At 34.4% G+C, this 26,749-nt stretch overlaps 1 protein-coding gene across 1 annotated transcript; it reads left to right on the top strand.

Moving 5' to 3' along the window:
- Positions 1-21,500: 21,500 nt before the first annotated feature.
- On the top strand, positions 21,501-22,949 carry LOC145140818 (Bifunctional inhibitor/lipid-transfer protein/seed storage 2S albumin superfamily protein). Its single transcript, XM_079074198.1, has 3 exons — positions 21,501-21,957; positions 22,418-22,468; positions 22,573-22,949. The coding sequence occupies exons 1-3, from the start codon at positions 21,549-21,551 to the stop codon at positions 22,755-22,757; spliced, it is 645 nt and encodes a 214-aa protein (XP_078930324.1). The 5' UTR covers positions 21,501-21,548; the 3' UTR covers positions 22,758-22,949.
- Positions 22,950-26,749: the final 3,800 nt, after the last annotated feature.

Below are 26,749 nucleotides of genomic sequence, written 5' to 3'. Positions count from 1 at the left end.
ATACACTATACAAGAGGATATACTATACACTAGTGTAGAGAAAACATTATTATACTATGACATACTATACAAACATTTGAATACGATAATAAAGAATGTGACATACTATTTCTCGATACGACACTACATTGTTGTATCACCTTGTAACCAGAGTCTCTTAGAGGGAGAGCGGGCATTGTGTGTATAGATCTATACGGGACAGACACTCCCACACCCCGACTGCTAGCTACAGTCCCAGCCGACAAGGCCAAGGGGTGACAAAATGTTACCTCACTACATATGACACCGGAGGGTCATCAATTATTCAGTCGTCGATCAGCATGGTTACATACGAGTTCACATTTAAACCTTTAATTAACCGCCTAAGAATTAAAGGAAAACAGACTCCCCGAGGTGTATTATACATTTAATGCTCCTGGAGTCTGCATTTTTATCACTTTATAGCCAGCAGTGACATTGCTGAGGTAAAACATCATTTTCCCCTATTACATTTATTTGTAATCATCTCACATAAACGATGACTTAAACTATATTTTTATAATGATAGTTTCACTGGGAAAAACTCTTACATTTACAAAAGAACAAACATACAAATGGTCGGGTCTTGGTAGAAGACTACATTTCAGTAGAAAATATAGGATTTTCTAGGGAGTTCAACCATTTCCAAACATTTGCACACAATTACGAATATTTACACTACGTTGTTATAAACAATTTTCATACTAGCAATGACACTAAATACTTATGAACTCACCAGCGTAACGCTGATACTCCCTTTCAAAATAACTTGTATTCTCAGGTCATCAGTAGACAGGTACCGATGAAGCTTTTGAGAAGATGGAGCACATTCAAGACTCATCCCTTATTTTGATTCTACATTTTTGGTGTCATTTGAATTTACAATAGAACACACATGTATTTAACTATTATATTAATGCAATGGATGTTGTTGCTTGTTTACTATTATGCATTGTTATGATACTGTACATGACGTCCTCCGCCCCAGAACGTTTCCGCCGTTCTGGTTTTGGGGTGTGACAGAGTCTATGATGATCGAATGCAATTGTCGATGTTGTTTGCCTTCTTACAAGCTGCCCACAAAGAATCACTGTCAAATTTTAGAATCGGTAAACCTCGAAATAAATCATGTAAAACAATTTTTTTGAGATTTTTGAAGTTAAGATGAGAAAGTATTCAATGCCAAAGCCAACTTAAATCAGAAGAAGCCTTCAGTAGTAAGCAAATGGAAGGTATGCCCACTATCAATTTCATGTCCATAGTGAACATATCTCATTTTCTTTTTAACTTTAGCAAAACTTCCTTCGATACTTTGTTAAATATGATACTTCCTTCTTCATCAACCAAAACTTGATTCAGATACACTTATAAGGTTATGCTTCAGACCTTCAACAAAAGCAACCCTTTTAAATGTAAAATTTCCATTTGTGATTTTGCCAAAGCCTTTAACCTTGCACTTTTGATTGTTTCCAAACTTCACGACTCTAGTATTTTCCAATTTCCTAAAATATCGCAAGCAATTCTTCCTCTCATTCATGTGACACGAACACCTACTATCGATATACCAGTTTTCATCATATTGCTCGTTACATAGTACATGCAATAAATCTTAGATATTTAAGTACCCAAGGATTTTTGGGTCCTTGGATATTAGCATGGAATGTAGTGTGGATTGTAGAGTTAAAAATCCATTTCGAACTTTAAATTTAATCTTATTAATCAAATCAAATTTGTTAGCTTCAGGCAAAGAAATATAGTTATTCGCTATCGAAGCATTAATTTTGATATCTTCTTTTTCAATTTCTCATTTTGAAAACTCAGTTTTTTATTGTAGTTGAACTTTCTTCCACTTTAAAGGCTTTGACTATGAGTCTTGTGGCAAAGTACTTCTATTCATTGATTCACACAAGTAATTTTGTTTTTGAGAAAACTCTTTTGATTGGAACTTCTTTCCTTTGTTTTCAAACCAATGATTGAAATCGTTCATTTCATTTTTGCCTTTAGAAAATAAAACCTTCGATTTTGGAAAAAATGGATTATGGCTTATCTGGCACACTTTTCTTTTGCATGGTAACTGTTGGTTTTGTTTGGCTTGCTTTCAAGAAGATTGATGTGATTTCTTTTGAAAACGATTTTGATACCGATTTTGATATCCACAACTTGACTCGTGTTAAAAGCTTTTATGATTTTGTCCAGAAAACCATGTAACATGATTTTAAAACTTTTGATTAAGAGCAAACTTTGACTCTTGTTGAGAACCACTTTGATTTTTGTTTTGAACACATGTGGGTGGACTTTTGTGAAAAACTTTTGGTGATTCTTTTGAAAAATGATTTTGTTGTGTCTTTTGTTGAGAACATTTTTGTTTTGAATATCCCTTCGTTTCTTCCAATAACCTTTATTTTGAGCCTTTCGATTTGATAGATCCGATATCGTAGATGATTTATCAACATCGTGTTTCGACTCTTGGACCTTTACAGGTTGATCTTTCAACTCATCTGGTAAAGACTTGTCAACACATTTTGACTTATCTTCGACAGAAGACTGAGTTTCTTTCACAACCCAAACTCTAGTTTTGTTATTTTTGTTATCTTTTGAAAAGGATTTTTGAATCATTTGACGTTGAAAAGTTTTTGACCTTTGATTCATATCATTATCCATAACATTTTGATTAGAGTAAAATCCATAATTAGTCACTTTCAAATTATCTTGGTTCAAAAAATCATTCAATTTAGGATCAACATTATCCCTATTTCCTTTTGTAACAAAAACTTGATTTGAAAAATCTTGAAATTGTGGATAAAGCACTGTATATCGTTCTAGAAATTGTTTTCTCTTTTCTTTTAAAAACTTCGTATACTCTTTTGTATACTCAAAAACTTGTGTTTCAATAACTCTTGGAACTTCCTTTTCACTAGAATCATCATCATTATCACTTTCATTATTGGTGATATCTTCATCATGAACTGACTCTTGATTTTTATTGTTTTAATAGTCGAAGATGAATCATTATTACGCTTCGATGTTGAAACAACATTTTCATCACTTTTAGCTAAAGAAGTAATTTTAACGACAGACAAATTCGAACAATCAACACATTCCCCTTCTTCATTTTCATTGATATTATAATAATCATCTTCGATATCAGCAAAATTTTGTTGAGAACATTGTGTCGAAGATTCACTTTCATTCAAAATTTTCGTTTGTTCATTTTTGGTTAATGTATCATTTCACAATATTTACCAAATATCAGTATCCAAACATTCATTAATATTAACTATACCATAAGCATATGAATCATTTGGTACCTGGTCAAAATTAGAAACTTTGCTTTCATAATCATATGTAATTTCATCTACAAGTTCTCTTTTGAAATTAATGAAAGGAAGAAGTTTTTTATGTTGTTCTTTGAATATTTCAGAAGAATGATAGAGGAGTGTGAGCTTTCCATACAATCTCTTAGCAGTGTTCCAATAAATAACTCTTTGTTTAACTAACAAAATATTATCCATTCTAATCGAATCTCTATCAACCATAACATGTGTTAGTTTGAACTCTAAACTCTCTATCTTAGAGTTTTTCTCCTCCACCTCATTCTTAGTATCATATAGCAAAACTTTCATTTTCTCCAAATCACTACTCATGGAAATCAACATGTCATTCAAATAAGAAAAAGCATCATCAATATCAGATAAGACAATATTATAAGAATTTGAAGGAATATTAAAAGGGATTAAGAGATCACGTACATTCTCAGTCATTGGAGACTTTGAAGTGGTAGCCATCAAACAACGTCCTTTGACTTTCTCTTCTTCTTCATCACTATCTTCTTCCCTATCATCACTCAATCCTTCAAGCACCATCTTCTCTGCAACATGATCCTCTTGATGCTTCGCATACATAGCACCATGCTTCGGATGACGCATCTCTTCATCATCTGATACAAACGATCATATTTGATAAGTGCCCTCATCTTCACTCAAATTATTTTCAATTAGTGATATATTCTTAGACTTGGCTCTAAGCTCTTCGATCTTCACATAATGATAGGCCTCATCCTTGACCTTCTCTTGTTTCTCGTCCTTCTTCTTTAGCATGAAATATTTTGCCAAATGGTTTTTACCATTGCAATAATTGCAATCATAGCCTGAATCTCAAGTGATTTTCTTCTCAAAATTCTTCTCTTTCTTTCTTTCCCTTAACTTCTCATCAACTTTTTTCTGAGCACCAGGACTTAATGTTGAAGATGATTTCTTGAATGAACTGGTTTTGAAATTATTGTTCGTTGGCTTCTTGTAAAACTTCTTGACAATATTATTTTAATAATAGGCCTTAACTTCATCATCAAAATTCATTATCAAGCCTTCTTTTCCATCACTTTCTTCTTCGTCATAACACACCTCTTTCACATTTGTTTTTGAGATTAATGCCAAAGGACCACCAAAATTCATCTTGTCCTTATCATCAGGTAGTTCTTTAACCTCATATTCATGAGCTTTGAGTATATTGTAAAGATTACATAGAGAATAAGAGTTGGAGTTCTCATGCGTTTTGATCATCAAACAACATTTCTTCCATTCTTTCCTCAAACCAAGAATAAAGGTAATGTTGAACTCTAGAACATTTCGAACAACATTGTACCTTGAACATATGTAGATCAACTCATTGAAACAATCGTAGTAAACTTCGATTGACTCCATCTCTTTTTGCTTGAAATCAGCCAACGATGACAAGCATTGTCTCACCGAGCTCTTCTCTGTGAATTCATTTCCTTGAAAATTCTCCTTAAGAGTATTCCATATGTCCTAAGTCATTTTGCATCCATGGATATGATGGTAAACAACTGGTGGTAAAGCTCCACGTAATTCACGAATACATCTTTTATCGTTAGGTTCCTTCTTCAATCGATCCATCATCATTTCTTCACTTTGTGCTGTTGTTCCTACTACTTGAACACAATCTACACAATATGGACCTTTATCAATTGGACGCCAAAGATCTTTGTTAATGCCAATGAGATAATCCTCCACTCGATCGACCCAATGATGATAGTACTCCAGAAGTAAGATTGGGATTTTTGTGGAAGAACCAAGAAGATTTGCATAATTCAACATTGTGTTTACGTTTATGTTTGCCATCGATTTGTTCAAAAGAGAGGAAAAACTTGAATAAGAGTGAAATCAGATTCAAATAATTGATTTTCAGTTGTAGAATCGATAAATCTCAAAGATCGATGGAAGAACAACGTTTTCAAATATGGAAATAGTTGAGTTAGAAAGAATGAATCAACAGATGAAAACAAGAATGAAATTCTCCAAACAATTTGATGATTCCTGCTCTGATACCACTTGATGAGTCAAGAAACCAATCAATTATGTATTTTGAATGTAAATGAAAAAGATCGTGTAAAGAAGATCTAGTTTTGAGCTCATATTGTCTAGATATCGAGGTTACAAAGGAGAGAGAGAGAGAGAGAGAGAGAGAGAGAGAGAGAGAGAAAGAAAGAAAGAGTTACAATGAACGTCCGTAAAAGCGCATCCTCACAACCTAGACTTTAGTACTATTTATAATACTCACAGACACAAAAAGTATATTAGGACTTCGACAATCAAAGTGTTACAAACATATATCCCTGATAAAATACATAGATATATCGAAGATGTGAAACCCTCGATATAGACAACTATGATATACTTCGACATCTACCTAAGACTTCGATACATCACAACAACTTTGACTCTGCATACGAAATAAACCTTTTACGTGTATGGGATTACAAGTTCGCGAATGATTCACTTTTATACTTTTAATTATAAAGTATAATTTTTATAAATGTTGTTTTTATCTAAAAATTATTTGTTTATAAAAATTCACAGTGTCTAAACCTACGGAACTCACCAATAATTTTTGTTGATGTATCTTTAAACGCATGTATTCTCAGGATCATTAGCCACCGAAAGAACTCGCATATAAGAATTTTCATTATTGCACTATATTTTTGTAATCACCAAATTTTTAAGCATGTGTTTTGATTTAGTAATAGACAACGTTGTCGTAATTTCTATTTCGGTATTAATAGAAGTTGAGATTCTGTAATGTGTAATATATGCTTGTTAACTATAACCCAACGTTGGCGTCGCAACCCCGACATTTCCGCCATCAGTCGAGGTGTGACATAAGATGATATATCTGTCACCGACTCTCACTCTATATTTTTGGCCTTAGACAGGAGCATTTATTCCCCTTCGGTTTCGTGAAGGCATGTTTTTTGGTTAAAGCAGAGGGACAGGTCCGACGCGATTTTTTAATAAACATTTTGAGCAAAAAAAAATATATGAATATTTCTAACTACTCCCAAGCGGATACGCAAGTTCACACAATTATAATTGACAAAAAAAGTAAATTTTTTAGTTAAGGAGCGAATATACATAACTGCGCATTGAACAACAGTTTTTTTTTTCTTTTTTTGCGAACTAAAAATTTGCGTTTTTGAAATTTTGCACTAGTGAATCTCTTCCTTCTACCGTTTAGAACAACCTTTCAAAATCTTAGGGACACATGGCAACCTTCTAGAAGAGATGGCGTGGCAAGTTCTGGGGAACAACACGTGGCATCGGCTGTGAGGGCCAACTTGACAAGAGCGCGCGACACACCTCTTTTCTGTGTGCGACGTCTCTCTCGGGAACCTATATAAACCCTTGTGATTTCACTTCATATCTCACCCAAAATCCCGCAAAACATTCTCAAACCTCCATATTTCTTTAGGTCCAATTTTAGGGGTTTTCATTGGTTAGTAGCGGGGCTCTAGTGCGTTAGAGGGTCCGACAAATAAAAGCTTTCGAATCGCGATTTTGCCCATGTAATTTCCTGTTTTTCACTTAAATCTTTGTAAGTTAAGTTGCACTTATCTTAATTCAAGTGTAACTTATATTTATGTTAATAGTCGTTATTATGAACCTATAAATAAGATTTATCAGTGATTCCAACTTCCAAGTCATACTGATTGATCTACTTACAGGGATAATGTCTAGGCTGGATTTAGTGAAGTGTTTAAAGTGAGATTTCCAAACAGTATACTTTGTATACCAAACTGACCCTACCTCCGTTATGATCATACCTGGTTGTTCGTTACTTGATAAATCTTGATGTAGACATTGGGATTAGTGAGGAATCTAGACTATCATTAGTCATGAGGAATATCAGACTAAGACTTAGTAATAATCCCACCAAGGTCACGTCAAGGGAAACGTCAAGGTGCTAAGCGAAACGTTGCCCAAATTCTGAGGCATCCAATTTAACTGTGAGTGTGTAGTTACTTTCAACTTACACATAGATATGTAGTATCTATTAAATGCTATGTATGCTTATTATTCGTGTTCTTGATATATGTGTTATGTGCAATAATATGATATAATTTTTTTTATATAAATTACTTTATCATATTAGAATTTTCATTGGGTAGTAAAGGGTTTTGGGAAAAATAAAATAATGGGTTGGGTAGTAAAGGGTTTTTGGGAAAATAAAATAATGGTGAGAGGCCACACATTGTATTATCGGGACTAGTGACGACTACTGACTATTCTAGGTACTCCGGTGAAACACTAGCAGGTTCGCCACCTGTACGTGTTAATGATCATACTTTTCAGGGAAAAGGAAAGTTGTTCATTTGGGTACTTTATCCCCCTTAGGGTTGCCTTATTGACATATATTGCTAAGTATTCCCCAAAGTAGTATTGTCTACTCACAGAGATCCTTTAGGGTTGGTCTCTTAAGATTAGTATTAGGGATTAGAGAGTAAGAATAATGGGAATGGGTAATCAGGATTATTTTTTATTGAGAAAAATATATAATTACAATATTATGGGTTGAAAACTATATGTGCTCACTAGGCTCCCAAGCCTGACCCACTCAGTTTCTTTGTATCACATGTAGTGGTACGAAGGTACAATCCACTAAGAGATTTGAGGAGTTTAGGCCACTAGTACAACAAGTTAATGTAAGGCCTGTAATGTTTATGCTTATGTTTTATATCAGTTATGACATTCCAAGTTTTATTAATTAATGAAAAACATTTCTTTGAAAATACTTTTATGGGAAAAATTTTGTACTACCCTGTTTTTAAAATAAGCATAAATAAGAGATCTTTTCAGACCATGAAATTTGGGGATGTCACACATATTCCGGAGATTGCTTCTGGCACAGAAGTTTCACGATCGAATGACTTCGATTGCTCATTCATGTGCCCGGAGGAAAGAACAAGAGCAAGAAAGGATACAATGCCCTAAACTTGATGAGTTAGGGTTTATGTGATATGAGGTAGGTCTTGTTTGACTCCTCTTCTAAGATATTGATTCGAATTGGTGTTGACTACTCATTGTTCATCTTTTTGATTAGTGGAGTAGTCTTTGTTTTTGTTCACATGATATTGTTCGTCATTTTCGTTGTCATCTAGTTTGAGAGTGTTGGTAATTGATCTAGCAAACCATGAACATTGTAGAATATGAAATTTATGATTCAAAAGCTTGAGATTTTCAGCGACATTGATGATTAGAGTATAGTTCAAGTTAATAAGGATTGGGTGCCCAACTATTGAGTTGCTTCTATCGGAGATGCACGACTTCATCAAAGGGAATCGTTAGTAGTTTAATTGTCGTGGTATTTGAGAAAACTCAGAGTGATTATGATACAACCAATTATGGATGGCAAGTCCCCTGTAGAACTAGATAAGAGGGATAGATAAACCATTGATAATTGAGACAATTTTCTGATGTATTATCCAATGCAACTTACAATGTATTTAAAGGAAAGATTGCAGTAACTATGAATTGTAAACGTGCACGGTTACTCGAATGAAAGAGCTAACATGATATTCCTAAGAAAAGGGAAACGTGGAAACATGCATAATGGAAAAATAAAACATGAGAATTAGTCTGTAACGACCCAAAAATCAGAGGTAAAAATTTCATTTTTATTATAGTTAAAACATTGATACTATTTATTTCAAACGTGTCAAATTCTCATTAAGTAAAACATTTATCAGAGTTCGTCCCAAAAACATTCATTGCGGAATCATAGGTGTATGCACTGTGATCAATCCAAGCCATTCCCTTCCAAAACGATGATACCTGAAACCATAAACAAAACCTATAAGCACGAAGCTTAGTGAGTTTCCCAGAGCATACCATACACACAATCCACATATCACAATGTATTATCCAATGCAACTTACAATGTATTTAAAGGAAAGATTGCAGTAACTATGAATTGTAAACGTGTACGGTTACTCGAATGAAAGAGCTAACATGATATTCCTAAGAAAAGGGAAACGTGGAAACATGCATAATGGAAAAATAAAACATGAGAATTAGTCTATAACGACCCAAATATCAGAGGAAAAAATTTCATTTTTATTATAGTTAAAACATTGATACTATTTATTTCAAACGTGTCAAATTTTCATTAAGTAAAACATTTATCAGAGTTCGTCCCAAAAACATTCATTGCGGAATCATAGGTGTGTGCACTGTGATCAATCCGAGCCATTCCCTTCCAAAACGATGATACCTGAAACCATAAACAAAACCTGTAAGCACGAAGCTTAGTGAGTTTCCCAGGGCATACCATACACACAATCCACATATCACATATCATGTTAGCTATAAAAGCTACCTGTATCACATATCCTACTAGCTATAGAAGCTACATATAACACATAAGCCATGCATACATAAACCTAAGAATGCCATGGACTACCCCACATGGTCTTACATCTAATTGCCACGAGCTTCCCCCGGGGTCTTTCATGCAATAACATACATAATCACATAACATATCACATATCACAGAAATATCTACACATAATGCAAACGTAAACCTGTAAGAATGCCATGGGCTACCCCACATGGTTTTTACCTAGGACTGCCATGGGCTACCCCACATGGTCTTATATCTAATGCCACGGGCTCCCCCCGGGGTCTTCCACACAAACACATATCATAACGAATCACATTCCATATCAAATCACATAATGACCATCACATATAGCCTAATCACATAATGGGCCGGCCTTGGTGCCTTAGACCCATTGGTATGGTGAGAAGACTCACCTCTCGACTGCTGAACTGCTAAGCTGAAATCAGACATATCCCACACGCTGCTCCTTCTCAACTGCCCATAATCATCAGGTGATTAACTTGACACAAACCCATAAATACCCTCAAGTCAACCCTGGTAAAAGTCTATGTCTATAGTCAAGGTCAACAGTGATGGGTTTTGCGCATTCTAACACTCCTAAGTGTACATGCAACCCTAAATACCTTGGATCTATGTTTTCTCTATTATACATGCAATTATGAACTTTCCAAGGTATTACCCTATCTAGCATACAATACTTGATACTTGGGTAATCAAATGGATAGAATACATACCTTTGTTTGATGTACCTTGTCTCCATGAAGCTTGAGTGCCTAGTGCCCCAAGTGTGACACCTCAAATGGTTCACACAACACCAAATGCACATGGAATGACTTGAGAGAAATGGAACACTCCTTGAAATCGTCTAGCCCTCATATTCACACATTAGTGCACGATTTCTTGAGCCATGGGATTCTTTTATATGGTGGCTATTAGGGTTACACCATGTAACTCATAACTTTGACCATTCCTTATGCTCCATGGATTTTAACCCCCATGGAGTATCCATGGGTCACCCCATGGACTTAGTCCAACATAAGGAATCTTGGATCACAAGCCCACATATATAAGAATGAATGATTTACACAATCAACCCATATATTTAATTAGTCTCCTTTTGATCACTTAATTAATTCCAAATTAATTCTTGATCAATACTAATTAAATAACCTTATTAATATATTAGAACTTATAATATATTAACCAACCTTAAGTGTTATTTCTCTCATTATAGTCTATCCAAATGCATGATGCCATGCAACCCAAATGGACCATGCCGGGTCGGGTCAAGTCTTACCAATTATAGTTATGGACTTAGACATTAATCCAACAGTCTCCCACTTGGATAAGTCTAAAACTATGATTGCGTATGACTTCAGGAACCGATCAGCAATCGTAGCTCTCAAAAGCTTCTGTCGAACTCTGACCTTGTTGAAGAACTCTGACCTTTGTCAATGACTTGTCCATTAGATAAGGGATCATATATTCCTCCATTCTAGATATCATATGGACTGAGACATGGATTATCAATCATTCTCTCTGTCCATTTGTTGTTTCCCGATTTCCGATTCATGATGACTGACTGATTGAACAAATCAAATCAGTCCTGGCTTGGCCAAGCACTCACATGTATCATCTTTAAATCATCGAGGGGCCCACAGATATCGCTTTTATCCCGAAGGTAAAAGGAATGGATAAACTTCGACTCATATGGCTTGTTCTACTACTTGTTGAATCATACACAAAGGCACGTTTTATAACATCGAGTTACCGAATGCGTTTTCGTGCAATCAATGTACAACCAACTCATAGTAACAACTCATATCTCTAGGTTTGAAGAATATAAGATATTATCGTCTCATGATCACTCGTGATAAAATCCATGAAGTGATTCAAATGAGCGCGGGTTGAATCCAATACTCAGAACTTATGAGCACTCATGAGTGTTGTAGCACCACTTTGTCCACCAACTTGGACCTCTACAAACCAACCCTTGACAGTCTTGATTCATATCTACTTCCAACATATGACCGACTGTGGATGGTTTGAATAACTTAATCATTCAGGAAGAGCGACTTAGTTATTCTGGAAGTCAAAACATGCAAAGTGAAACACAAGAATAAATGAATCAAATCTGGTATCAAACCCTATGAATATAAATAAACACTTTTATTTATCACCATACTGATTACTCATTATTCATTGTTTCGGTTTTATCAAGTTTATACTTGAATTAAAAACACTAGTTGTCCCATGCTCCAAGCATGTACACTATGTTTTTCTTAAACAATAGCTTTTCCATACACCAAGTATGCACTCTATGTTTGTCTATGATCCTTACTTTGTGAAATAAACCAATTGAACATAATTTCAATGATTCTAATATCACACTCCCAAATCCTTATCGAAAAATGTGAGAATTTCAAATTTCTATCATTTATCGAAATCTGTTTAGATTTTAAACTTATATGCACTGACCCTCCTGTAATGAATATGTACAAAGTCACAAAGACTTGTCAACAGTCATTATAAGGTATTCCAATGGAGATCAACTCCATGGAAACTAAGTCTCATATTCAAAGTACATTGCTTTGGACATGCTTCTTGCATTAAGTTTTCTAATCTTACACAGATAACTTCCACCTATGGAGACAACTCCATATTCTCATTTTGACTATCACTTCTGAATAAGAGATGCCTCTTTTCAGAATATGTCAATATGTTCCTTCCAACATTAGCACTATACTTCCAACTGTCCCTGAGCAACCAATCTTTGGTAAACCTCAGATTGTCCTCGACAATTGCTTAATCATTTTAGTCATATCCAATTCTAGACCTTTTCCCTTCTTAATGCCTCTGGGCATTTGGAAAAAATTTAGAAATGACAAATATTATAGCACATGCAATCGATCCTGTACCCAAAGCAAATGGTACACGATTCATGATGTCTCACATAAAGACATGATTCTAGACCAGTCTTTTGCTACAATATTTTTATTTGCCATGTTTTCAAAATTTGACTATGAAGAGGGAAGCCGTAATCATAATCGAATTTTGAGAACGCAATATATAGAATTTCCTTAAGTTGAAACCAATCCAACATGAAATTCATATATATATTCTTGACTAAAGATGATTAAGGTCTCAATCTAAGCCTTTAGAACTGAAATGAAGTATATCCTCTCCCTTAATTATAGCAAAACAACTTTTTCAATCCCTGCAGCCTCACGAATTGAAACTTTTGTTTTCTATAATTAACATTGCTAACTTTCAACACTAACAATAATTATAATGCTCCCACTAACATGATGATTATTAGCATAACACTTATGCTCCCACTAGCTTTGACATGTACTCAGAAATCAGCTGGACTTCTACAAATCAATACTTTATTGACTTCCTTACCAAAGTTCAGATTTCTGATACGAGATGCTTTGATAAAACTTTATCAAAATCATACACCTTTCCTTAGATAGCATGCATGTGTGTCTAAACAATTTCAGAACTATGAAAAGGGATGCCGTAATCATAGTCTCAATTGTTTAGACCTTTTGCCATCTGCTTCAAATCTACTTGGTGGAAGTGTTTCCTCACCATCATTTTCATGAATCGGAGAGAAACCTTATGACCCTTAGATTTTATGGTGTATGTGTTCTTATCCATGTGAATCGTCAAAACCATAGTCACAAGACAAGGATAATGACAAATCCAAACTCATATGGACTGAACTTATGCAATCTTAACTTCTTGCCACCTGGCAGTACAGGGCCTGCCATTGCTTCCAAGTTGTTATGCAACCAATTGAGAACTTTCAGAACTCCTATGCAAAGCCAACTTTAATTGGAATGGGCATAGAATATGTCAACATGATAGGTTATAAACCTTAAGTCGTGTGCTAGTGAAGAACCTCAGGTTTTATTCTTGATTAGTTCTTGAAATTCTTTTTAGGATCTTTAAGACTCCCACTGTCCTCTTGACATATAAGACTATCTTGCCAAATATTCAAGAGATAGTGCGGATTCTTTATCAAGACAAACACTTCACACAATTGGCCTTAGTTGGTCTTTGTTTAATCCAAAACATCACAACTTACCAACTTCAAATGTACAAGAGTAGGACACTTTTACTCTTACATTTGACAAGTGTTATAAACCTTTCTTTAAGATATGTCACTCAACTTATAGTCTTGGAGTATGACTCTAAGACTTGTTTTGAAACGAAGTATGACTCATCTTCTTGATTTAACCATTACAACAATTCATGACTCCTCTTCTTAGTCATAAGAATGCACTAAGATGTCCTTAGAAGACCAATTGTGATGTGGTTCTTTAATCATTAAGATGATCACAAAACATGATACTAAAGTACTCTCCCATCTTTTCAGATTTGAGAAACGTTTATCTGTCTGCCTAATTTGATTCTTCCCATTCGTTCTGCCATACATTGAGACTTTTCCAATGTTTCATAATTATACTTAAACTTGTAAGTATAACCATATTTACTAAAATTTAGTAAATCATGACGAATAGTCTTAACGAGCTTTGTGGTGGACTTGACCAGTGCACAAGAATGTGTACTCGATCCCTTTAGTCCTTAACTTGACTCACACATCCATGTGAACAAGTCTTAATTTTCCAATGCTTGAAAGTTCTCATTCATCATACTATTCAACTTGCATGATTCCAAGTTTCTATCCAACTGAAGCCTTGGGAATGAGAATCTTTCCTTATTTGGTAAATTATGACACTACCACAAACGAAAGAATCAAGTCCATTTTTTTTCAAATATTGCTATCAATGGAATCATATAAACAACCATTTTTCACAAATGCCACTTGTAAGGATATTTAAAATAAATATAAAATTAGAAAACTTTTATTTTATTTCAAAACTTTGCGGAAAAAACTTATCCTTATAGTGCAAATGCATACGGAAAAACTTGTTGTTATCTATTCCTAAGCAATATATCATAACTCCTAAGTAACAGCTTCAAAATTCTGATGCGATCGAAATCCACCTACGCGATCAGAATCAGCATATACTCCCTTTAAGCTTTCTCTCTATTCTTTGATTCTTAAAACATCAACATGTGACCCAGTCACATCATGTAATGAGGATCTTAGAATAGAAACTTAACAGAGTTAGATAATGGGCTCTACCTGAAGTAGAGTCAGACTTATTGACTTTAACATCCTTAGGTAAACTTGGCAGCTTTGCAATCAACGCCCCTTCCTTTGGCAAAATAAACATATGGACCCTTTGGTAATGGGACTATCTCAGACTTAGCCTTTCTCCTTACCATTTGGTCAACCGGGTTGACTATGGCCAATCCCTTTCCATTGGGAAGAGAATGCTTTTTCTGGATTTCCAGTGTCACCATTGTCACTGTCCATAAAGTTTTTGGGAAGTTGATCTTCTAATCAAATTTGCTTTACTATCGTTCCAAATCATTGCTGATTCAGCAGCACCAAGCAAATAGATATGATCATTAAGGTTCATGTCATAGTCTGTTTCATAGTAGTCCCAAAGGAACTCACTATGTGACTTAGAAAGTGATTGAACATCCAACTTTCTCAAGACTTTGACACCCAACTCTCCCAGCTTGTCAATATGTGACTTCATCTCTAAGATGTGATCACACATAGACCTTGCTTGCCATTAGGGCTTGAGTGACCTTGAACTTGTGGGTTAGGGAGAATAATTGGAGGAGGTGGAGGAAGTAAAGTTCCAAGAGATTTGGGAAGATCATAGATGTCTGAACTAGACATCTTTTGGGAGATATTCAAGATAGTTGATCTAAAGTCCTTAATATAACACCCAATATGAAATATTAAGGCTAGGATCTAACAACCTATTTATAACTGGAAGAGGAATGCCGTAATCCGAGTTATAAAATAGTTGAAGGTAGGTAAATGACGATTTACCAATTTCCACCATGAAAAACGAAATAATGTAATTAGGTTTTTAATTGGATTTGAAACTCCTAGATCTTTTGAGATTCATTGAACTTTTCAATGGCATGTTTCAATCTCGAGTGTGCCCTTCAGGTTTTGTGATTGGGATGCCGAGGATCACAAAACAAGGTGTGAAGTAACCATGCAAATATACTTGGTACCCTTAATATTTACCCCTCAATCGATGTTCCGGTTAACCACACGAGCTCCACCGATAATATGATCAATATTAAGTTACCCTTTGCCTACTTTGTTAAATCCAGGTTAGTGTGCCGGTTAACCACACACGCTCCACTAACGGTTTAAACAAAGTGCAAAGTGTAATTTCATGGATTAGCACCTTATTCACATTTTCCTAAGTAACTAAGATTGGGAATTTATAAGTGTTTAGTTACTTAGTATTTATCATTAATACTTTTAATGAAGGGAGAATTATAGTCCTTGTCCTACCCGTTCGGCTAACGATCCTCCACCAGTCAAGGAAGCGGTGGGTGAGAGTGGACACCCATTAAACTGCCATTTTATAGGCAGTAACCTTATACCCCCCTTATAGACCGGCTTCGTGAATGAGGCCTACTAACGGTAAGACTGACTTGCTCTTATACATATATTTATTATTAACTTATAATACTATAAAGTATAAGGGTTGAATTTTAACTTTTAAAATTCTAAGGGCTAACTTGGAATTAAAGTATTCATGGGGAAAACTTTACAAATTCCAAAACTTGAGGGCAAGTTTTGAAAATATTCAAAACTAATTAATTCCATAACTTATGTGTTTAAAGTAGTTTTAATTAAAAAAAAAAACTCTTCAAGTTCCATAACTTGAGGACAAGTTATGGAAGACTTTAAACTAATAAAAGAATGTAACTTTTCTTTATTTTTGTAACTTATGGAACTAATTAAGGTTACACATTTTATCATTTAATGAAGTGACTCTTGAACCTCCATAACTTGAGGACAAGTTATGGAGTCATAAAACCATTTAATGAGGACAAGACTCTTCATTTTTGTAAACATTGCCAACTTTTTATGAGTTTTATGAAACTTAAATGTGACTTTTCATATAACTTGAGGACAAGTTACAAAAACACATTTTAGAATCAACTCTTAGATTAAAATGGATTGAAAACACATAATCAATTAACTTTTCTATTAATCTAATAAACTCATATGAACAAAGATAATTCATATCAAAATTTTTTTTTCAAGTAATTAGCATAACTTTTAAACTAATACAATTCGATTTTTCAGCTAATTTTGCAAGTATAACAAGAAAACAAGCCTTGGCTCTGATACCACTGATGGGTTTTGCGCATTCTAACACTCCTAAGTGTACATGCAACCCTAAATACCTTGGATCTATGTTTTCTCTATTATACATGCAATTATGAACTTTCCAAGGTATTACCCTATCTAGCATACAATACTTGATACTTGGGTAATCAAATGGATAGAATACATACCTTTGTTTGATGTAGCTTGTCTCCATGAAGCTTGAGTGCCTAGTGCCCCAAGTGTGACACCTCAAATGGTTCACACAACACCAAATGCACATGGAATGACTTGAGAGAAATGGAACACTCCTTGAAATCGTCTAGCCCTCATATTCACACATTAGTGCACGATTTCTTGAGCCATGGGATTCTTTTATATGGTGGCTATTAGGGTTACACCATGTAACTCATAACTTTACCCATTCCTTATGCTCCGTGGATTTTAACCTCCATGGAGTATCCATGGGTCACCCCATGGACTTAGTCCAACATAAGGAATCTTGGATCACAAGCCCACATATATAAGAATGAATGATTTATACAATCAACCCATATATTTAATTAGTCTCCTTTTGATCACTTAATTAATTCCAAATTAATTCTTGATCAATACTAATTAAATAACCTTATTAATATATTATAACTTATAATATATTAACCAACCTTAAGTGTTATTTCTCTCATTATAGTCTATCCAAATGCATGATGCCATGCAACCCAAATGGACCATGCCGGGTCGGGTCAAGTCTTACCAATTATAGTTATGGACTTAGACATTAATCCAACAAACAGTCCATATTGACCTTGACTCGTCGAGTACAATTAGCCACTCGATGGGTTCCTTGCTTATCTCGTCAACTCGCCGAGTCACCCGAGAGACTCGTCGAGCTCCTTGATGTTTACGGCCGTAAACTCCCAACCGTACACTCTTGGCCGTGAGACCTTGGCCGTGAACCCTTGGCCGTGAACCCTCCCGACTCGCCGAGTCACAAGAGCGACTCGACGAGTTCCCACGTATTTGGTCCTTTCCAGAGGGATTTAAGGTCCCAAACTTCATATCCATATCCTCCTAGTGATAATACCACGTAAAGTTGCCAACTTTAAGTTCATATAAAGTCTCATAATGCCAAAACCACATCAACAAGCTTCTTACAAGTCTCTAATGCATGAATAAGAATTAGGGTGCACCAAGGAGACTACTTTATGATATTTGGGACCTAAGAAGTTCTAGATCTGGAACCATATCCTTGTGATAGGTCCAGATCCAAACTTAGTCTCATTTTCCCCCAATAATGACCATAATCATCCAAATGGAGATCTAAGACTTTAAGGCTTAAGATGACGAATTAATACCTCAGAAAAGTGCCCAAAACGAAGTAGATGTTGGATCTTATTTTCTCCCTTGCTCCTTCTTCCTTCAACTTGAAATCCTTCCCAAGATTCACCAATTTATCTCACTAAAGCTCTCACTTCCCTCATAAGAGGGTTTGCGGCCGTGAATAGCTTCTAGGGTGCAAATGGGAGGCTATGGAGGTTGTTAATGATGTTTATATAGGGGGTAAACCCCAAAATTTAGGGTTTTCTTTAAACAGCTCAGACTCGCCGAGTCGACCCGTCGACTCGCCGAGTCGGTCCGTCCCGCGTTCCATGTTATCACGACTCTACTCGACGAGTTGGGCTCCCAACTCGCCGAGTTCATGCACCAACATCCTACAAACTCGAAACAGGTGTTACATAGTCTAATGTATGATCAGATCGTGGGTATCACTTCATGGGTTTGTATCAATACCCCTCCCCTGAAAAATGACATTGTCCTCAAGGCTGAAATCGTTTTGTGTCATTGAAGGCCAAGGTGGATTGGTCTCTGATTGAAGGAGGAGGAATGTTGTTGGGTTGCATTGGTGGCCCGGTTGATATTTGGCGGGACAACTATAACAATGGCCTTTAGCCCAATGTTTTTGCATTTCCGTGAGGGTCAGTTTCTTGATCGGAAGTGGTAGGGAAGCGGGGGTAGGCAACAAATGTGGATTCGTTAGTGGCGGTTCAGAGTTCCCATCCGCAGGAAGAAGTGGAACACGGAGCTTGTCGTCAATGAGTTTGGCAAGACCATATGTTTGGTGAAGGGTAGGTGGGTTGTGTATAGCGATCTCGTTTTGGATGTATGATTGGAGACCAGAAATAAAGCAAATTCGAAGAGCTTCCGGTGATAAACCATTAACACAATTGGTGAGTTGTTTGAAAGCGGCTTGATAGGATGCCACAGTTGATGTTTACTGCAGTTTGAAAAGATTGGCTTGATGGTTTTCGTAGGAAGACGGACCGAAACGAAGTTCGAGTACCGACAAAATTCTGGCTATGTGGTCAATAACTGGTTGTTAGCGAGATGCTTGTACCAGCTAAGAGCCTCCACAGTGAAACAAAAAACAACCAAAGGAAGTCGTTGGTTGTTGGGCATTTGGTAGTAATCAAAATAGTTGTTGGCTTGGAAAAGCCAATCTAACGGGTTCGGTCCATCAAAGGTAGGCAGAGAGATTTTTAGGGGTCGGGGTTGCTAGTTGTTATGGCGTGGAGGCGGTGGCGGCGGTGGTGGCGGCGGTGCCTGGTTGTTGTTGTTGGCGGCGATGATTTTGACAATGTTGTTCATAGTGTCGGATTGTTCAATGGGATGATTGGTGATGTTGTCTAAAAGGTGGTTGGTGGCGGTGGCGAGGTGGATTAAAACCTGCAATTGATCGTTGAGGGCGGCATTAGGGTTGTCGGAGGTGAAGCCGGAATCGATTTTCGGAGGCATTGAGACGATGGTGAAAGTACCAATTGATACAGCCAATTATGGATGGCAAGTCCCCTGTAGAACTAGATAAGAGGGATAGATAAACCACTAGTAATTGAGACAATTTTCTGTTGTATTATCCAATGCAACTTACAATGCATTTAAAGGAAAGATTGTAGTAACTATGAATTGTAAACGTGCACGGTTACTGGAATGAAAAACCTAACATGCTATTCCTAAGAAAAGGGAAATGTGGCAACATGCATAATGGAAAAATAAAACATGAGAATTAGTCTAATGTATGATCAGATCGTGGGTATCACTTCATGGGTTTGTATCAGATTACAAGGGGTAAACGAGTTACCCATTCAAAATCTTCAAAAGGGATATTTTAAACCCGACAAAGTCACCTTATACCCTTAGAAAGAAAGAAAATAACTTTGCTGACCATTTAAACCAAAACCCAAAAGTTCTAGAGGTTACGGTGTCATTAACCCTTAGAAAGAAAGAAAGAAATGTTTTGTTGTATGTAGACTTTGGTCCGTGTTTTTTTAGAGAAGATGACGCACATAAATTTTGACGTTTATAGTCTTCAAACTTCTAACATACAAACATTTTACAAGAACGTACAAACATAAATGTCTTCCCACCTGCAGACATAAATGTCTTCCCACTTACAAACATAAATTCTTAAAAAGAATTTATTTATTAAAAAAAAACAAACAAACATCACCTTACATATAAGTGAGAAATATCAAAGGTTTAACTAAACTATTCACAGGTAAAAATATTAAAAAAATAATAAAATAATTTTTTTTACATAGATTATGTGTTTGGTTTTATATTGCTCCAACTTTTGTAACAGTGACATAAAAGCCTTTTAGTTTGACAAAAATACTTCCTCCGTCTCAAAAGTATAGTTCATCTTTTCTTTTTGGGTTGTCCCAAAATAATAGTCTACTTCTAAAAATAAAGAACATTTTTACCAAAATACCCCCTCATTATTAGTTAACAAACTAAACATTTAATGAAACATTAAATGCAAAGTAAGGACAAAACTGTCATTTTATTAAATAAAGTTAATGGTAATTAATGCTTTTCGTAATATGTGTGTTTTTTGTCTGTGGACAATAATATTGGGACGGAGGGAGTATAAATTTATCATTTGTGGATTTTAGGTTCACTAATATCGGATACTTAGAACTTTTTTTTTCGATTTTACAATTTTTGAATATCTACACGGTAAAATTGAACATTTACTTAAAGGCTTTAATGAACAAGAAAACCAAATTAAGGGTTTTTATGAACCATAAAAAAGGGAAACTTGAAGTTTTCTACAAAATATAAGGGCTTTAATGAACCAGAAATACACAAAAGGATAAAATCAGAAAAAAAACAAAAACAAACAAAAAAAGTTGCAAATATCCGGTATTAGCAAACCTAAAATCCACAAAAAGGTAAAACCGTACATTTCTACCAAGCTTACGAGTTTGTATGTCATCATGTGTATATACTACAAGAGAGGCAAAACAATTGGGAAGAAATTAACATATTTGAAAGATAAAAGCCAATGTAGAAATTATGGCAAAACACGAGGGACCGTTGTGTACTTATAAAAGATCGATGCTAGAGTAGAACTATGGGAAAGATGAGGGGCCATTTAGAAAACAATTTAAACTAGTGAGAAATTTGTAGCAAAACAAAGAGTCACGCCCCAAGCCCCAAGCCCCAAGCCCCAAGTGCTTTAAATAAATAAAACTCGGGTAATAAAATGATGAATCCGCTGGCACTCCATTATCACGTCATCCGATTCTAACAGAAATAACCGTCGTCAGCCATGAACACTGAAAGCCTAGTCCACTATGTTTCCGCAATCGTCACCGTCTTACTCGCTTCGACGCTTGTTCTTATAACCACCAGCGACGTAACGCCGCCTCCATCTTCGCCGCCGCCTGGAGGCTGTGCCGACTCCGTCATCTCCTTCTCGCCTTGCCTTCCCTTCATATCCGCCCCGCCAAATGATCTCTCCGACGAACCTTCATCCCAATGTTGCGACATCTTCAACGGAGCCTTTGCTTCCGGCAAAGCCGAATGTCTCTGTTATCTTGTTCGTCAGAACACGCTCCTCGGTTTCCCTCTTAACGCCTCCAAACTGCTTTCCTTATCAGATCTATGTCTACTCAACAACGATACCCAAGCTTCCCACGCGAATAATGCTAGTACATCTCTCCAATCGATCTGTTCAGGTATATCGGACTCTGTTTTTGTTCTTTCATCTTCATCGTTTTATTTGTGCCTTTTTTCTTTTCTGAAAGTTTCAACGAGTCACAGTGAAATAACAAAATCAATTTCTATCAGCATTTACGAAGTATAAACTGTAGCCAATTGAGGAATTACGAACCTAGGGTTTTTGAAAGTTATCGATTGGGGCAAGGGCGGGATTTTTCATCTGAAAATTTGAGTTAGGAACAAATTCATATCCATGTATCAATGTTGTAGTTTGATGACTGAAAGAAACAAACGAAAATGATCATGATATCCTTTGAATCAACTATTTGAAACGTTACGTGAAATTTAGATACTGATTCCGTGTTTTCAAGATCAAATACAACAAAATAGTTTATTTCTTGCAATTTGGGTGTTCATTTTGTTTCAATTTCGTGTTTGTGAATTTCAGTTCCATAATTTTGTGTTCTCTTGATTCAGGTTCAACAACTCTACCTCCTTTGATCAGCATCACAAGAAAACCCCGTTCAGGTTTCTATTGACAATTTTATCTCCCAAATCTTCTTCCCATTCTTTCATGAATCTTGTTGTCATCAATTTCAATTTTGTTAACATAAAGCACGACATTATTGCAGGTTCTACTGCCCGTCGCTCACCCCCTTCATCACCCACTCTCCGGTCTCCTCCACCACCACCACCACCAACTTCCGCCTCCAAACAACCGATCCCCAAGCCACCAAAGTCAGAGCGGAGCAACAATGGCAACCATCTGGCACCTGCTGTTGCTCTCATGCCCATTTACTTAGGGTTTTTTGTTTAAGTGTCTATGAAGATCTTGAACCATTTTACAACAGGTATGGCACACTAGATGAGAGCTAGTAGTATGTTCTGTTTTTGTATCAGTTTTGGTACAATTTGTGAATTAGACCACAGGATGTAATGATGATTTGATGTATATTGCTAAAGATGATGAGGATATGATATCTCAATGGGTTCAATAAGACTGTTTTTGTTACACCGGATCGGATGATTAGATTAGACTGGACTGGGTAGTATTAATAACCAAGTTTTTAGGGTTATTCACATCTTTTGTCCAGGTCAGATATTTTGTTCCACTTTTTTGATGTGACAAAAAATTATACTATTTCTCGTATTCATATCATTTTGTGTCCGGTGTACATCAAATACAAATACAGTACAAAGTCAATCATATAATGTGTATCATTGCATGCATAAAATGTGCTATAGAAAATGCAATTAAAGCAAGCCTTTTTATTATTCTGCATACCTTCCAAGTTCCAATAAAATCAACATCATGTCAATGGGTAAAAGTTTTGTAGAATATGGGCAATTCCCAATTGATGAAGCAATGAGATTGTGACTTAAACCATTAGCAAATGGATCCTGATGTGGCTAATAATACGATTAATGTATATAGATAGATTTGGCGGTACAATGAATAGATTCTTTTACCATCCTATCCTAGATAGCTTGTTGTCATGGAGATAGGTCAAATCTGTGAAATTATTGATGTATCAGAATTTTAGGTAACTATGTGACTCCTATATAATTAGATTTTTATAATACTAATAGCAAAAAAATATCAAAGTTTAAATAATAAAAAATCACCCATACTTGTATTCACTTGTATTCGGGTGGGGCGGGTCAAATTCTTTGGTGCGGCTATTGTTATACCTGAATCACCAGTGGGCATCCCGGAATGGAACACATGAAAATTTTGGAACTTATGTGCACTTTATATTTGATTTTAACTCTAGTTTTTTTTCTTAGGACTCTTATGAATTTTTTTAACTAGGGATGAGCATCGAAACTGGGTATCTACTTTCGGAACTATTGGTTCTAAAATTGGAACCGCCTTAAGAGGTTACGGTTCTGATTTTCATTTTTTTAAACCGTTATCCGTTGGGTACCCGCCATAACCTATCATCTCTAATAAATGAAGGTTTTTTTTGCCACTTGTCACACTCTCATTCAATTTGTCAAATGTCATTTTATGGTTATTTTGAATTAATTTTTTTTCTACATGTCATTTTATGAGTTTTTCTATTTTATTAAATTCAATATAATATTTTAATGTAATAATTACAATAAATATACTAATAAATGAATATTAATTTCACTAATAAATTTACCTTTTAATTTCAAAATTCTCAAAATTAAAACTCATTAGTTTCTTTTCTTTATTTCAAATAAGTTGACATTTATATTTAACATTTTTTTAAAAAAAAATTACCCATGTAATACATGGGTCTCACAACTAATATATATATATATATATATTGGCAAGTTTATATGCATTAACGGGGGGTGAGGGACCCACTTTCTTTTTATTTTTTATAATAAGTTATATATAATCAAAATATTGTGACATACATTAAAAAATGAAAATGAACCATCTTAGTTTGTTGGCAAAAAGAAGTATATAAATTTGATTTTTAAAACTCATATTTTATATTTTAATAGCCCAATATTTTTAGGATAAAATCCAATATGTATAACCCAATACACATTAAACTAAAAAAAAGTAAATCATGAATCCCAAAAAAGTAATGTTGTTAACCAGCACATGAAGTTCTATCATTTATTCACAATCGCCGATCGTATTGCACATCACCGGTAAATTATTCAATTTTGTTAATTTTGTGAAAATTAAATAAAATATATAAAAATTTTATTTCTAATTTCACTGGCATCAAAGTCGACCTGTCGACGATCATTAATCGGTGATCAACAAATCACAAATTCCTTCACTATATGTTTAATTCATTAATTGCATCCATTGTAGGGTTCTTTTGTCTTTTTTTTTAACTACTGCTTCATTGATATAATTTTTAAGATTGTTAATTGTTACTATTGTTAATATTGAATAACTTTACAAGTGAATTTTTTTTCTACTTTTTTGATTGTTCTTTTCCCTTATTTTACAATAGGCTTTTTTATATTGTTTCAAATTTCCAATGTTACTTGATTATTTGATTGTTATTTGTTAATTGTTGTTTGCTTCAGAAATTCAATCAAGAATGTCTTAGAAAGTACTAATAATGATACAATTGTGAAACTATATCAAGATATAAGAGGGTACAGTTGTAAGAACTTTAATTTTTTTTTTGCTTATACGATTTGACCCGATCCGAACCCGCAAGTAGTATTTTTTTTTTTTTTTGCTATTTTTCTTTTCTATCAGTTTCATTTAAATAGTGAACCATATGGTTTTACGTTCTAGACTCGCCAATATATATATATATATATATATATATATATATATATATATATATATATATATATATATATATATATATAGTGAAATTAAACATCAGCCAATGGAACTTAACATCAACTTCCGTCAACTGTTAAATGATGCAGGGGTACAACAGTAAATCTCAACTTAATGTTTAGAAAGCGCACACATTCCTTCTCTAAAAATTATCTTATCGCTAAATCATCGATTCTCAGTATCAATCACGTAATCATATCATTCAAGCTTCAAAAATCATTCAATATCATCTTAAAGTTCATATTTTTACTGAATCTGTTATCAAATTAATCGCAATCTTCAAATCGAAAAAAACGATCGAAACAGAGCATAAATTCATATTTTCATAAATACGAGACATAATCCTCAAATCGAATAAACAAGCACATCGCATTCTTCAACGCAATTCAAGAGAGCGATAGAGCAGTTGAAAATTGAAGCAAAATGATACCGAATTCAAAAGAAATTGACAAGTCGATCGCAACTGAGACTATTGTAGCTGAAATCAATTAATCTCGTAATGACGAACAAATCGATTCAATTGCGTTGACTTCTGAAAATCAACACGAAGAACTTCACAATACGATTTGTATTGAAGGTACAAATAATTCGTTTTAATACTACATATTACATTACAATTTTTAAAGTTGATTCTGATTTTTTTATTCAGTTATAAACAAAAAACATAACTGATCTTGTATTAATTATATATTACAATGCATAATGATAAACGAGTATATGTTGTAACTTATTATACATTATAAATTATGATTAATTATATATTAGGATGTATAATCATATACGATTATACATAATAATATTTGATTAATCATATATAACAGTTTAAAAAAACATATGATTTATCATATGTGTTCATAGATCTAAATATATGATTAATTAAATATTAAATAGTATAACTATATATGATTATACAGTATAATATGTGATTAATCATATATGACATTGTACAAACAATTATAACTTATCATATGTGTTTTCAAATTGAAATATATAGTAATCATATATTAGTATGAATAATCATATATGATTATACGTCATAAAATATGATTAATCATATATTACAAACTATAAATACATACGATTAATCATACATGATTAAACAGTATCAAGTATGATTACATATAAATTAAGACGTATAATCATTTATGATTACATAGTATAATATATGATTAATCATATAAGAGATTGTACAAACACATATGATTAATCATATGTGATTCTACATTGAAATATATAATTAATAATATATTAAGATCTATAATCATATATGATTATACATCCCAATATATAATTACTATTATTTTAAAAAGTATAAATGCATATGATTAATCATAAATGATTAAACAAATATAACATATGATTACTTATATATTACAATGTATAATCATATTTATCATGCATGATTGTGCATTGAAATATATAACTAATTATATATTAAATTCTATAATCATATATGATTTTTCATCCTAAAATATAATTAATAATATATTACACTATATAAATACATATCATTAATC

This window comes from Lactuca virosa, chromosome 9 (genome assembly GCF_052849685.1).
Source record: "Lactuca virosa cultivar CGN04683 chromosome 9, Lactuca_virosa_CGN04683_v6, whole genome shotgun sequence".
NCBI lineage: Eukaryota > Viridiplantae > Streptophyta > Magnoliopsida > Asterales > Asteraceae > Lactuca > Lactuca virosa.
This window is presented reverse-complemented; position numbering and strand designations above follow the sequence as displayed.